We start from the raw sequence: 13,521 nt of genomic DNA, 5'->3' as shown, positions 1-13,521 counted from the left end.
CCATATAGGTACTTAGCGGAGGAAACATTTAGGTCCACTTTTGTGGAACTAGGAGAACGGGTCGTCTTGGAGACAAAGATAGAGAAGCTGGAAGCCAAACTAGACTAGGAGAAAGCCATACATGCAGAAAAATTGGGCATGATAGAGATGGATAGGATGGATGCACTGAGACTCTTCTAGACTACATGAGCCAAACATCGGACAACAGAGAGGGACTTGAAACTCCTTTGACAACAGCTTGCATGAGTCACTACATTTAGTACTCTACGTCTTCTCACTTATCCTAGTAGCATACTAGCTTGTTTTACTTTTTGGTCATATGGAAGATGACAACTTTTTTTGGGAGGGAATAATGTAGGCTAGTAATAAAGTAATTAGTGAATAAAATAGACATGATGAAAATAGATGTGTTGAAGAGTTACGACAATTGGTTTCCTTAACCAACTTGAGTGCTATATGTAGGGACTTTTGGAAACTTGGGAAGTATGGTAGTATGGGAATACTGGTAATTTTGGTAATGTAATCCTTGGGAACAATCAATAAAGTAATATTCTCCCATTGTTGTGTGTTTTCTATGATATTGTTACTTATGCTATTCATTTGGTAATCAGTTTTTATTAATAATTAGGTTTTGTGCTAACACTACTTCCACATTTGGCATATGAACTCCACATTTGTCATATAAACACTTCAATATTTGGCATATACACACTTCCATATCTGCCAGGTAAACACTTCCACACTAGGCACTTAACAAAGATATTCGTAACAAATCAAATGATGAGATTACAAGTAGTGCAAAAAAACTAAGTGGAAAAGCAAAAGAACCTTTTAAAAAATGGACCTCAAAGTATCCTTATTCAAAATGCACTAAGAATTTGGAGTCGATAAATTTAAAGAAAACATTCGAAAAAATAAAAAGTTAAAATAATTTGAAATTATAATATTTGCTATTGTTGAGACTCGAGAGAACAATAATATCTGAGGGATTAATTGAAATAAATGATTCACAAAAAAGAGAATAGTTGTATTATTTTGAATTCTATAAATACTCTATCAAAAGTAGGTTATGGAAGAGAGTGAGGTGGAAGATGACAATGAAAAAGAGAGTAAAAAAAGTAATCAAATAATTAGGAATGAAAGTTCTTGTTAAAAAGGTAAAAAAGGAGGGGTGAGAAAATTTAAGCATTTTGACAATTTGATAACCCAAAATCCCCTAACTTTGTTTTGTAGTTTAAATGGAATAAACTGTATTTGTTGGAAAATTAGGGGTTTGAACTCCCTTTATAGGTAATATATTTTGAGATCTTTCTACAATAACAAAAAGAACCTTGATTTCATGCCCCTGTAGGAAACAAATGCTTCTAGCTTTCAACTTGAGAATGTCTTAAGATTTGTGTGTGGTATCTTTGAGTTTTATTTTTCTAAAGATGAAAAGGGAGTGGGTATTGCTATTCTTGTGAAAAAATCGACCCCTTTTATCATTGACTTTGGTTCTTCTTGTAAGAAAAGAGTGAGTAAACTCAGAGAAGGATGGCGTAAAATTTGGTATTTGCTCAATTTTTATAAATAAATGATTATCATGTCCCCTTTTGATTAAAATTAGATTTCGTTCGTTAATGGGCTTCCTAGGGTTATTCCTATCAATAATCGAAGGGATGGAGTGGAATGAGAGAGACCTAAAGATGATTGGACCAAGGTCAACTTCGATCAGAAATCCCAAGGAAATCTTGGACCATCAAGGTCTAGGTGTGCAGCTAGAGATACTGTGGGCAACATATTGGCAGTCAAGTTTAAAAGACTTGTAAATGGGACTAACAATGAGGCGGAGACACAATCGACACTCCTAGTGGTAGAGATGGCTAATCGACTCAAAGTGGATCAATTGTATCTTGAAGGCTATTTGTAGATTATTGTGAATGTCATTGTAAATGGAGTTCCACTTGTGGAAAATAGGTAAAATCATTAGAATTATTTGGAATAAGTATTGACTTTTTGCAATTTAAAATTTTTGCATGAATATAGAGAAGGAAATTCCCTTGGGGATTCTTTATCCAAGTTGGTAGTGAAAATGAATTTATGAAATGTAGACATTGTGTGCTGAGGCATCAACTAAGTTGGTGAGTATCTTTGACTTACCTTGGGGTGGTTGTGAGTGACAATAAGTTGAGGTATATGCATTTATGAAAGCAGGTTTGTAGGATATTTGAAATGATGCAACGTACAAGTATGGAATGTGCCTATGACCTAGCCTAACAAAAGAGGAGTGTGGTTGAGAGTCGAGAAGGGTCCAATGAAAATGGAATCAAACTTTAGTTTGAAGGGAATAAAACACCAAATGTTGTTTTGGGGCAAGATTTCTAATGAAAGATTGAAAACTGTGTTCACAATTGATGATCCCTTCTTCCTGGTCATGGCGAGAGGATTGTTGGGCACATAATAGCTACTTACGAACTACAAACTTTGTACCAATACAAATATTTCTTCAATATTTTGTGTGTGGGTGCTGAAAGTTGATGTGTGGAGGAATTCAAAAGAGTGGTGAAGAGGTGCATGAAACTAGAATGGAGATTTGGCTTGGATTACACTTCTTCAATATGCTGAACTAGGGAGGGGTTTCATTACATAAATTGGTATTTGGGTGCATGTATTGGGTAACCCTAACCACATTCACTCTTTTCTTTATCAGAGAGCACGAGAAAACAAAGAAGGGAGGAGGGTAGATTGGAGATGAACGTGACAAGCATTGCAGAATTATATTATAGATTTGGAGTGGGTTATTCAATTTGGACAAAGGAAGGAAGAATTTCACAAGGCCAACCTCAAATTCAAATTGGTTGACTATTAGCGTGCCAAGGTATGAACAATGTAGTAGCCCATATGCTTAATGAGCATGGAATTGGGGAGAAGGAAGTAACAAGAAGGGCTCGAGGCTGGGATTGTGGAAGGGGTTGAGGTACCAGAAACAACATTGGAAGAGGTTGTAGTCGGAGGATAGACATGCAAATTAGGGACAGTAAACAACAAAAGAGGCGAGGCAAGTTTGAAGCCAATGACAGTTCGACCTTTGTTTAGACTTGCTTTCTCCATGTTTTTATGGGTTTATTGTAAATTGGCATTTTGATGCAAGCAATATTTTTGTTTTATCAAGGAATGGATGACTTGGTTGCTGTAATTTTAAGTTGTAAGGGATAGTGGATATATGAAATGTTGTATAGGGATAGAGATAGTAGGTGAATTTTGATACAATGACATGATATAATTCAATGGTGATTGAATGGACTCATTTGCAGGTGTAAGGACAATGGTTATTTTTTGTTACAATGACTGTAATGGGTGTACGAGGATGATAACTGTCAATTGGATAGGGGATTATTTTGACACTCTTGAGGTTGTAAATTTCATATTATTATTAATTTAAAAAACCATATTTATCAATGTGATGCCCCTTCCTCAAAAGATGATTTAATAAATAGATGATTATATTAAATATAAGCTAACAAATAAATAATATAATTATAATATAAATAAACAATAATATTGAAATAATAATAGAAAAACAAATAAATAAATACTAATGCAATATAATCTATTATTAATATAATATTATGATATATTATTAATAGAATAATATAATATATCACTAATGTAAAATATATGTATAATTGATATAGTAATAGAATTAAAATATTAAAGAATAAAATTAAAATATTAAAGAATAAAATTAAAATTAAAATTGAAGTATAAAATAATAAAATTTGAATATAATATAATCAAACTTAGTTATGTTAATAAAGTGTCAGAAGGCATGAAAGGAAAAGTTGTGACCGTCTCCCTTAAACATGAGATGTAAAAAGGAAGAAGAGAACTTCATTTGGGAAAGTGGAGAAAGGAAGAAAAGAGCATAGGAATTAATAAAGGGTAGTAAATCTGAAAGGTTTTAACTCTTCTAAAGGGGTAGCAATGATGAAAAGTTTTGATTCATCCAACGGGTTGATGAAGGGTTGCAACTCTTTTTAAAAGGTGATAATTATGAAATTTGTAACTCTTCTAAATGGTAACAATAATGAATTTTCTTGACTCTTCAAAGGAGTAATAGTTGTAAAAAGGTTGTGCCCATTACAAAGGGCAAACATGACGAAGAGGTGTAACTCTTCTCCACATTGGAAGATATAAAGGGATGATGTTTCTTCAAGACAAGGAAAGGAGAGAAATTTGGGGAAAAATATGTAACTCTCAAAGGTAACTAAGAACAGCTGTGACTTTGTTCTAATGAAAGGTGGTGACATTTTCAATAGACGAAATTCATTCCAAGCCAAAGAGTGGAGTAACAAAAAAATATTATTATTCAAAATTTGAAGAATAAAAGAAAAGAAAATGGTGATTTCGAATGGGGACATTAAAATTGAGCAAAAAGTTTTTTGCTTTTTTGCAAACAATAACTCATTTTAACACAATTTTTTGTGGGAAAGCTTGGTAAAAGTATATTTGGGCAAAAGCCACAGGAAAAGATCTTTGGTATTATTTCTCAAGAATTTTCACAATTACATTAACCTTAAACAAAATGTAATGTCCCCGTTTTTGGCAAGTTTGTGTAGTTGATGGAGTTAGCTCATCATAGTGGCCCTCGTGAGCTGATAGGATGTTTTGGGGGTGCCATTTGTGGACTTACTATTTTTAGTAAGTCTATTTTTGGCAGTGCAATGGGTGGCTTTGGCAGTTGGTCGTCACCTGCAATAAATAAGGTTAATAATTGCATGAGCTCTTATTTATTCATTAATTATTAAGTTGCATTATTATAATAATATTTATGTTATTATAATGACATTAATAGATATTTCTAAAAAGTGTGTTGAAAAGTTTCTAGTGTTGAGTTCTTTTGGTAAACTTCCACAATTTCTAAAGTGGAGTTTTTTAGGAAACATTGGCCAACAAAGGATTATAAATAGGAGCTCATTTCATTGGGAAAAAACACGCTTGAGAAATTAATTTGCTTTTGTTGCCTTTGTGGCTTTATCTGTGTTTTGATATTTTGTGGTCCTTGCTGAGGTATAAGGGTTGAGTCTGAGATTCTGAAAAGTTCTTGGCAATTGTGCTAAAGTATACAATTGGCCAACTCCTTCTACTGTAAATTCTGTGGCTAAGGAGAATAATCTTGAATATCATAAATATTTTCTCATTGATAATTCTATTGAGGGTTTCTGTGAAGATTTGCTGAGAATTGCTTTGAATAGTATTGTAATCTGTTGCAAATATCTCCTACTGTCCTTACCGTGTTTGGGATATTGGTTTGAATTGTTGTTTGGATTCGTAGTGAATTGAATTTGCCTTTCATTTTAATGACTACAAACTGAGGGGACAAGGATTTGATATTAAGGGACTATCAAATTGCATCTAGAGGTAGCGTTCTAGGCATTATAATTGTGTTGACAGAATTCTGAACCAAATTTGTCCATCAAGGACCTAGACGGCATTAGCATTGGGTCTGCATTTTATTGCCATCTGTGTGGACACTTCACCTCTAGTCACGTGAGCTTCATTGAGGGCCTGCATTTTTGTCTACTGTTGCTTGGTGGCTGTACATTGAGATTGAAGGGGACGACTTTGCATATTTATCAGACTGTGACTGCCCTAGAGGATAGTTTTGTTGGAAGCATGAATGCTGATGATATTCCTATGGGACAGTCTTGTAGAAACATTATTTTGATGATATATTATATTCATGACTGTGTTTGTCATTGATGTCAACATAGCAGTTTTCTGTGGTATTTGACAAAAGAACAACGTTAAATATCAAGTTGATATGAACAGATCGTTGAGTATTTTCACTAGTGAGCTCAAAGGGAGATACTACTAAGTGTCCAGTATATGCAGCTAACCTCGGGTGCATAAGATATTAAGTCTGGAAGAAGTTATGCAAGTTTTGGTGAAGATTGTTCTGAGATAGAGTTTATAGAAGCATGTTTTGGTAAACTTGTTATATCTCTTAGCAGAGTTGTTATTTTGAGAAGCAAGGTGAAAGGCGTGTAGAATACATGTTGGAGATGATGTGGCTAAGCTCGCTCGTCATAATAGTACACGTGTGGAAAGTTATTCAAGTTACAAGGCGATTGATATGATGTTATTGCTAAGTATAACGTGTTCTTAATGAGGTTCTATTATAATTAATTGAGAAGGTGTAATACTTGACTTAGGGATTTGTTTTATGGATTCGGTATAAAGGAAGGACATTTTCCTTTGTTATGTATGAACGATTGTATGAAGCATGAAGAGTGGAATAGAAAAGAAACAAGTTGATATGCAAGGATATGCAGAACAGAGCAAAGTTGGAAAGAACTTTGTTGCCGAGGTTTTATTTTGAGAACCAAGGTTTGATATTCAGATCCGAGGTTTGTGACCTGGTCTACAAGGTGTGACAGTGATTGGTCCGGTTGACACGACAGAGGAAAGAGGTTAAAGCATAGTACAAACAATTATTCTGCAAGGAATAGTTGAGAGATCAGTTGGACAGTGAAGTTCAGTGGTCTTGCCCCAGAAGTTTTTTGGATAGTGGGTCCTTCTGCCTTCTACAACTCTTAACAAGGTTGGAATCTCCTAACAGGGATTCAAAGTCTCCTAATAGGGACTCTTATGTACTAAATGTGTTTATAGATTCCTAATAGGGTCCATCCTCCAACAAGAAATATATATATATATATATATATATATAGATAAGTATATCTTTGTTGGCATCATTCCCACTGGGGTTTTCCCTTTGATCAAGGGTTTCCCTAGTTAGCAAATCTGGTGTAATTGTGTATGTGCATCTTGTTATGGTTGCTGTTTACTTTGATTATGGTTAAGATTAATTAAGGTTGACAAATGTTTTAATTGGATAACTGATTCGGCCTCCCCCCTTTCAATTATCTTGGTGGACTATTATTTCTAACAAGTTTGGCACACTCATCAAATTTGTGAGTCTTGCCAACTGCCTATGGCAAGATTGGAGCTTCAGATTTGATGTCTGGGTTCAGGACGTGAGCCAGTCAATAATCATTGCAGTGTTCTTGCAAACAACAGATCGAGAATCTGGACTGGAGTACATTGCTGTTCAGTTTGAAAGATCAATTGTATTGTCCTTACAAATCAGGTTCTAAGTGCTGCATTTTTGCTACTGGTATTTTATGCAATTAAATAAAGCAATCATTTTGACTTTCACTGTTCAGTTGCATCAGCATTTTAGAGACAATTTCAGAATTCAGTAAATTGGCCTGCCCTTCATCATGATTATTTAGAAAATTGCCTCATCTTTTAATATTTTGGGTGTGGTAATTTGGAATTGAGAAAATTGCGAATTGACAAACATTGTGAGTTCCTTAGTATTGTTTGCTAAGTGTTTGACTAAATGCCAAATCTCTGATTAGTAAGGGAAGTTAATGTTTGTTAAAACCATAACCGACGGGGGTTATTACACAAAATCATAACTTTCTGTAGCATATAACAATTAATTTGCGTGGTCCTAATTGAATAATACTAAAATTCACTTCACATTCTAACATTCTCGCACTTGAAGCCAAATTTCTAACTTATGAATAATTCGTCTTTTGAAGGACCATTGCTAATGCTATCTATCATCATATAATCTACAGGCCAAGAGAAGTTCTGCACCAAATGAATTTTTCTCTACCAATAGGCTTCGTCAAAATATATGCTGGGTTTATATCAGTGTGTATATTGACCAAAGTGGTCTGTCCTCCATTCACAACCTCACGTACAAAGTGATATTGAATATCAATATGATTTCTTTTGGAATGGCTTTTAGAGTTACGTGCTAAGTGTAAAGCACTTTGATTATTACAATGTAAGACCATGTTGTCCTATTTTACTTGTAACTCAGTCAAAAGACTATAAAGCTAGATTGCCTCCTTGCTTGACTGTTTTCCTGCCATAGATTAAACTTCAATAGAAGAAAATGCCGTTACAATCTGTAACTTTGATAATTAACTAACAACACCTCCAGCTAAGGTGAAACGACATAACTTTAAATAGACTTCCCCTTATCTCTGTCTCTGCCAAATTCTATATCTACTCACCCATTTACTTGAAGACTACTCACACTATAGCAGATAGTATCATTTAATATAAAAAGTAGATAGAAGCATTTGAAGTGCCTCTTAAATATCTAAGAATCCACTTTACAGTTTACTAATGATCAAAACCTGGATTCACCATGTAACGATTGACATCTCTGATTGTTTGTGCAATGTTTGGTTTGGTGCACACCATGGCAAACATAAGACTACCAATTGCTGATGAGTACAGTAAATGAGACATTCGCGTCTTCTTTGCTTCTGTGCCAAGGCACTGTTCTGAAAACAATTTATTGTGAATAGGAAATGCAGTACTAACGGATTGTGCATTCTGCATATTGAAGCGCAACAAAACCTTCTCCACATAAGTTTTTTGAGACAACCATATTTTCCTATTATTTCACTCTATTTATCTTCATTCCAAGAATATGATTCAGACTTCCTAAGTCCATATGAAACTCCCTAGCAAGCTGACTTTTCAGATGGATGATTTTATGCATGTTGGGACATGCCACCAACATATCATCTACATATAAAAGTAGAATGATAAATCTATCATCATGATACCTTTGAAAATAAGCACAATGATTAGCCTCACATTTGTTGAATTAAGATAGTTGCAATAGAGATCTTCCATTCTGCTGTGACATGATCTACTTCAATCATATTTTTGGTCTACTCTGTTATTTGAACCCCTCCATGATTGAGCACATGTGTTCATTGGAGCTCATGAGTCTGTGGTTCTCATTCAGCTAGAATCAATTTATATTATTCTTGTTACTGCTTTTCTCCTTAATCATTGTTGCCGTAGAATTTCCGTAAAATGGTGAATAGTCTGAAAGTTGAAGACAGGTTGGATGGAGCATCCAACTTCACCTTTTGGAAATTCAGGATCCTTATTGCGCTTGAAGAGAACGACCTTCTTAACTATGTGAAGCCTGATATAGCTGAGCATACTGATGACACTGAGAATGCGTAATGAAAAAAGAACAATATTATGACAAGGAAAATCTTGATTGATTCTGTTAAAGATCATTTTGATCCTGCCATTTCCAAGATGAATTCGGCTAAGGAGATGTTTGATTATCTTCAAGTTTGTATGAATTCAACAACACTAGTAGAGCCCTATCTTTGAGACGTCAACTTCTCCTTGTCCTCAAGACATTCTGGCTGCTTCATACAAATCTCCTTAGACAGATCAGTATGCGAGAAGGCTGTTTTAACATCTAATTTTCTAACTCCAAATCAAGACTACCAGTAGGAGCTAAAACAACTCTAACTGTAGTCAACCGCAAAATAGGTAAAAGGTTTTCATCAAATCAAACCAGGTTTTTGTACATACCCATTGCCATCAATTGAGCTTTATAGTTTTTCAAATTGTCATTTATGTCCTTTTCAACTTAAAGACCCACTTGTTTCCTATAGGTTTTCTTCCTTTGTGTAATGGAGAGCTTCTATCTCCTCTTCCATAGCAGCTCTGCACTTTAGCTTCACAAGACGCTCGATATGAACTATTTCACCAACATTACTTAGTAATGCATAAGCAAAATTTTGAAGTTGGAGAGTACCTTTCAATTGCTTTGGATACTCTGCCGGATCTCCTTACAAAGGATGATGTCTCACCTTGTGGCTTGTCTAGTTGTTGTTCATCTAGTTGTCCTTCATCTAGCACATCAAGACTATCTTCACAGTTTTCCATCTCTACTGGAATAACTTCTGTACTTTGTAATTCTACACCTCTTTTCATTTTTCATTAAAATGCACATCTCGGCTAATTATGACCTTATGGGCAATGATATCCAATAACTTGTACCCCTTTGTACTTTCTACATAGCCAAGAAAAATACATTTTTTGGACTTCTAGTCCAGCTTATTTCTATTCTCTTTAGTAATATGAACATATGCATCAAAGTCAAAAACATGGAGAAATGAATGATCAACAAGTTTACCTTTCCATATTTCTTCTGGAATTTCATTATCAAGAGCAGTAGTTGTGTGATCTATTCATCAAGAAGCAAGCCTTAGTAACCTCTCCCCAAAGTTTCTGTTCTAAACCAACAATGCTCAACATGCATATAGCTAGCTGCATAATTGTATGCTTCATATGTTCAGCAATACCATTTTGTTGTGGTGTCCTAGCAACTGCCAATCGCCCTGTAATTCCATGTTCACTACAAAACTGGTGAAATTTTGCTGAACAAAACTCACCTTTGATATTTGTTCTTAGACATTTTATAGTCTTAACCTTTTGATTGTCTATCAGAGCCTTAAACTTTTGAAAATAAGAGAAGAAGAATAAATCCACACCTTATGATAATATTTGTCTATAAATGAAACAAAATATGATAAAACCCCCCAACAGGTGTTACAAAAGCTTCCAAGGTATCTGAATGCATTAAATCTGAAACTTCTTTGCTTCTGGTAGCACCTCTAGAAAACTTAGTCTATTCTGTTTTCCAAACAAACAATACTCACAAATTTTTTAAATCTTTAGATTTTCCACTTGGGAGAAGATTTTTGTCTAGTAGTACCTTAAGACCACGTTCACTCATATGGCATAGCCTTCGATGCCAGGTTCATATTGAGTCTGTTTTGCATCAGGTATTGCTGCAGCCTCTCCATTATCATTTTCTCCAATCAACCTATAGAGATTGCCAACTTTTTCTGTCTTCAGCACAGCCAAAACTCCCTTTTTGGCCTTGAGATAACTGTTTTCATTACTGAATTGATAATGTTGTTCATCAAAGACTCCAAGTGACTTTAAATTTTTCTTTAAACCAGTTACATGTCTAACAAGTTGAACATTTCTTATTACTCCATCAAACATCTTGATTCTTACGTCACCTTCACCAACAGCTTCACATGGGTTGTCGCTTCCCATGTAAACCATACCCCTATCACAAGATTGATAAGAAAAACCAGTATCTGTAGAGTCATATGGAAGGAGGCACCAACGTCAAAAACCTTAACATGAAATAAAGAGCCCATCAGATTAGCGATTAGTACATAATCCTCTGTCTTCCAATGGTGTTTCAACTTCTATTGTGTTTGTTTTAGATGATTGTGAACTAGGTTTCTCTTTGATTTCTTTTGGTAGCCTGCGATCCTGTTTGACATGTCCATTTTTGCCACAGCTCTAGCATTTTAGGTTTACCTATTTCTGCACCTTGAATTTGGACTTGGTTTGCCCACGTTCCGTATTGACTCTTTCCCAAGTTCTGCTTCTTGAAACTAGAGCTTCATTTGAAGAGAATGCTTGAGATGTCTTCCAGCTTGAATCTTCAGAGATAAATGCAGCTATCACATTTTCAGAGACCAGCTTCCAACTCGGTGCTGAGTTACTAATAGCCATAACTAGTTGATCCCAGCTTTCTAGCAAGGAGCATAATAATATTGCTGCTTTATCTTCTTTGTCAATTTTCACTTCCGTTGAAGCCAACTTGCTTGTTAGTGTGTTGAAATTGTCCAGATGATCTGTGACTAATGAATCGTCATGCATCCTCAAAATATAAAACTGCCTTCGCAATAAAATTTTGTTTCCAATGACTGTCTTATACAACTTGGCAAGCTTATTACACTAGGCACGACCTGATTTCTCCTCTGCAACATTGAACATAACTAAATCTGTTAGAGATAATTGGATTGTTGTTCTAACCATGCTATCCTTTTTATTCCATTCTGCTAGGTTCATGTTTGCAGGTTTTTGATTGATTCCACCCTTTAAGAGCTTAAGTACATCCATCCTTCACCAACAAAGCTTGAATTTCTTCTCCTTCAACAGAGATAAATTTGAATTATCAAACTTCTGCACCATAAATCTAGTAACAATGCTTTCTATCATTGTTGAACTCTCAAAATAAATAGCTTGTATGAAAATAACCTTGCTTTGATTCCAATTGTTATCAAAATTAATAGTGCAGTAACATACAGAGAAGAACAATAAGCATAAAAACAGTTTTATGTAATACCAGGAAGAAAAACCACCAGCAAAGATCTTTAGTATTTTTTCTCAGGAGTTTTCACAGTTGCAACCCACTTCTGAAGTGCATGAAAACATGGCATTGTAGCATATAGCAATTGATCTGCACATTCATAATCAAATAAGAGCAGAACTGACTTCACATTCCAACACTATACACTATAAGAGAGAACTCTCTTGGATCAACATCTCAGAAATATAGTTTGAAAATTCTATTGATTTGGGGTACTGCATACAAATTTGGATTTACTTAAAAACATAAATCACATAGTCGATATATTTTAAACATCAAAAATAAACAACAAGAATGATTACTTTATTTCAGCATGTGAAATGATCTAAGAAACAAAGTTGGGAAATTCTATTGATGTGAGGTATTGAAACAAACTTGGATTTACATAAATCATAAATCACATAGACAATATTTTTCTTACATGAAAATTAACCACAAGAATGATTACTTTATTCAGGATGTAAAATAAGTGGCTGATGTGAAATCCAGTTCAAAACTAAGAAGGCTATCATGGGTTGTCTTGTTTTAAGCGAATATACTATGAACATATTTTTGCCAAGTATTGTTGTTAACCTTTGTTTTACTTGACAAGGAATTGGAGTAAAGCTTTTTCTATATTTTTGTTCAAAATCACACTTATACCTATAGAGTTTTAATTTATCTCATCTTTTAAATTAATTTAGAATGTAAAAAATATTTTTCAAGTAGTGTCATTAATCTTCTTCTGTCCTAAACATGGAACTGAAGGAGTTTGTTACCATATTTTATTGGGAGTCATTAGATACCTAGAGTTTTAATATATCTCTTACTTGCAGGCACAGAGGCATAAAGAGTACAGGGAGAGAATTTTCAATGAGTATCAGGTGACTAGCATCTCATGTTTTTCTATTCTTCCTTCTGATTTCTTATACCATGTTCATTATTCCAATATTTAGTTCTCTAAATGTTTCACCTTTAAATGTTTTATTTATACTTTGCTATTTCACATGTTTAATTATTGCGTTCCTCTCTAATTGCAGTTTAAATTTGACATAGTTCTAGTCATTTGTGTTAATGAATGGGCATCCTAACCTTTAAGACTTTCCATGATTTGGCCATGGATTCTGTCCAAACATTGAAGTGCTTAGGGTGTGAAAACTTGGAGTTTGAAAAGTAATGCAATCAAAATTAAGTGTGTTGCTATTTAAGTCTAGAATGAAAGCTTGAACATTACATAAATCATTCAGAGTACTTGTAATGTTACTTTTACCAGCAACCATCCCTTGAACTCAAAGTTTAATCTATGCCAAACTATAATAGCAGCACTTGTCCGAATTTCAAAATAAGATTGGATTAGAATCAAACAATTTAATAATATGAAGATTTTTTCATTGCTGTTAATTTTCTAGTGATTTGGTGTTTTGTGGAGAAATGCAGGCCAAGAATTTTTCAGTGTTATACTTGTTTTGTTTTGGTGGTAT

General features: G+C 34.3%; 1 protein-coding gene across 2 annotated transcripts in view; it reads left to right on the top strand.

Annotated features, from left to right (window-relative positions):
- LOC149553267 (2-oxoglutarate and iron-dependent oxygenase domain-containing protein CP2-like) overlaps positions 1–13,521 on the top strand; it is a 252,525-nt gene that overhangs the window by 76,416 nt on the left and 162,588 nt on the right. For both annotated transcript variants that reach the window (XM_089788737.1, XM_089788738.1), the window contains exon 2: positions 12,877–12,924. In XM_089788737.1, coding sequence (XP_089644863.1) covers positions 12,877–12,924 — 48 coding nt within the window. The remainder of the gene's footprint in view (positions 1–12,876; positions 12,925–13,521) is intronic.

Source organism: Cupressus sempervirens, chromosome 6 (genome assembly GCF_028749045.1).
Source record: "Cupressus sempervirens isolate cs-2001-9-10 chromosome 6, ASM2874904v1, whole genome shotgun sequence".
Taxonomy (NCBI): domain Eukaryota; kingdom Viridiplantae; phylum Streptophyta; class Pinopsida; order Cupressales; family Cupressaceae; genus Cupressus; species Cupressus sempervirens.
The sequence above is the reverse complement of the archived record's forward strand: the minus strand, read 5'-3'. Positions and strand labels throughout refer to the sequence as shown.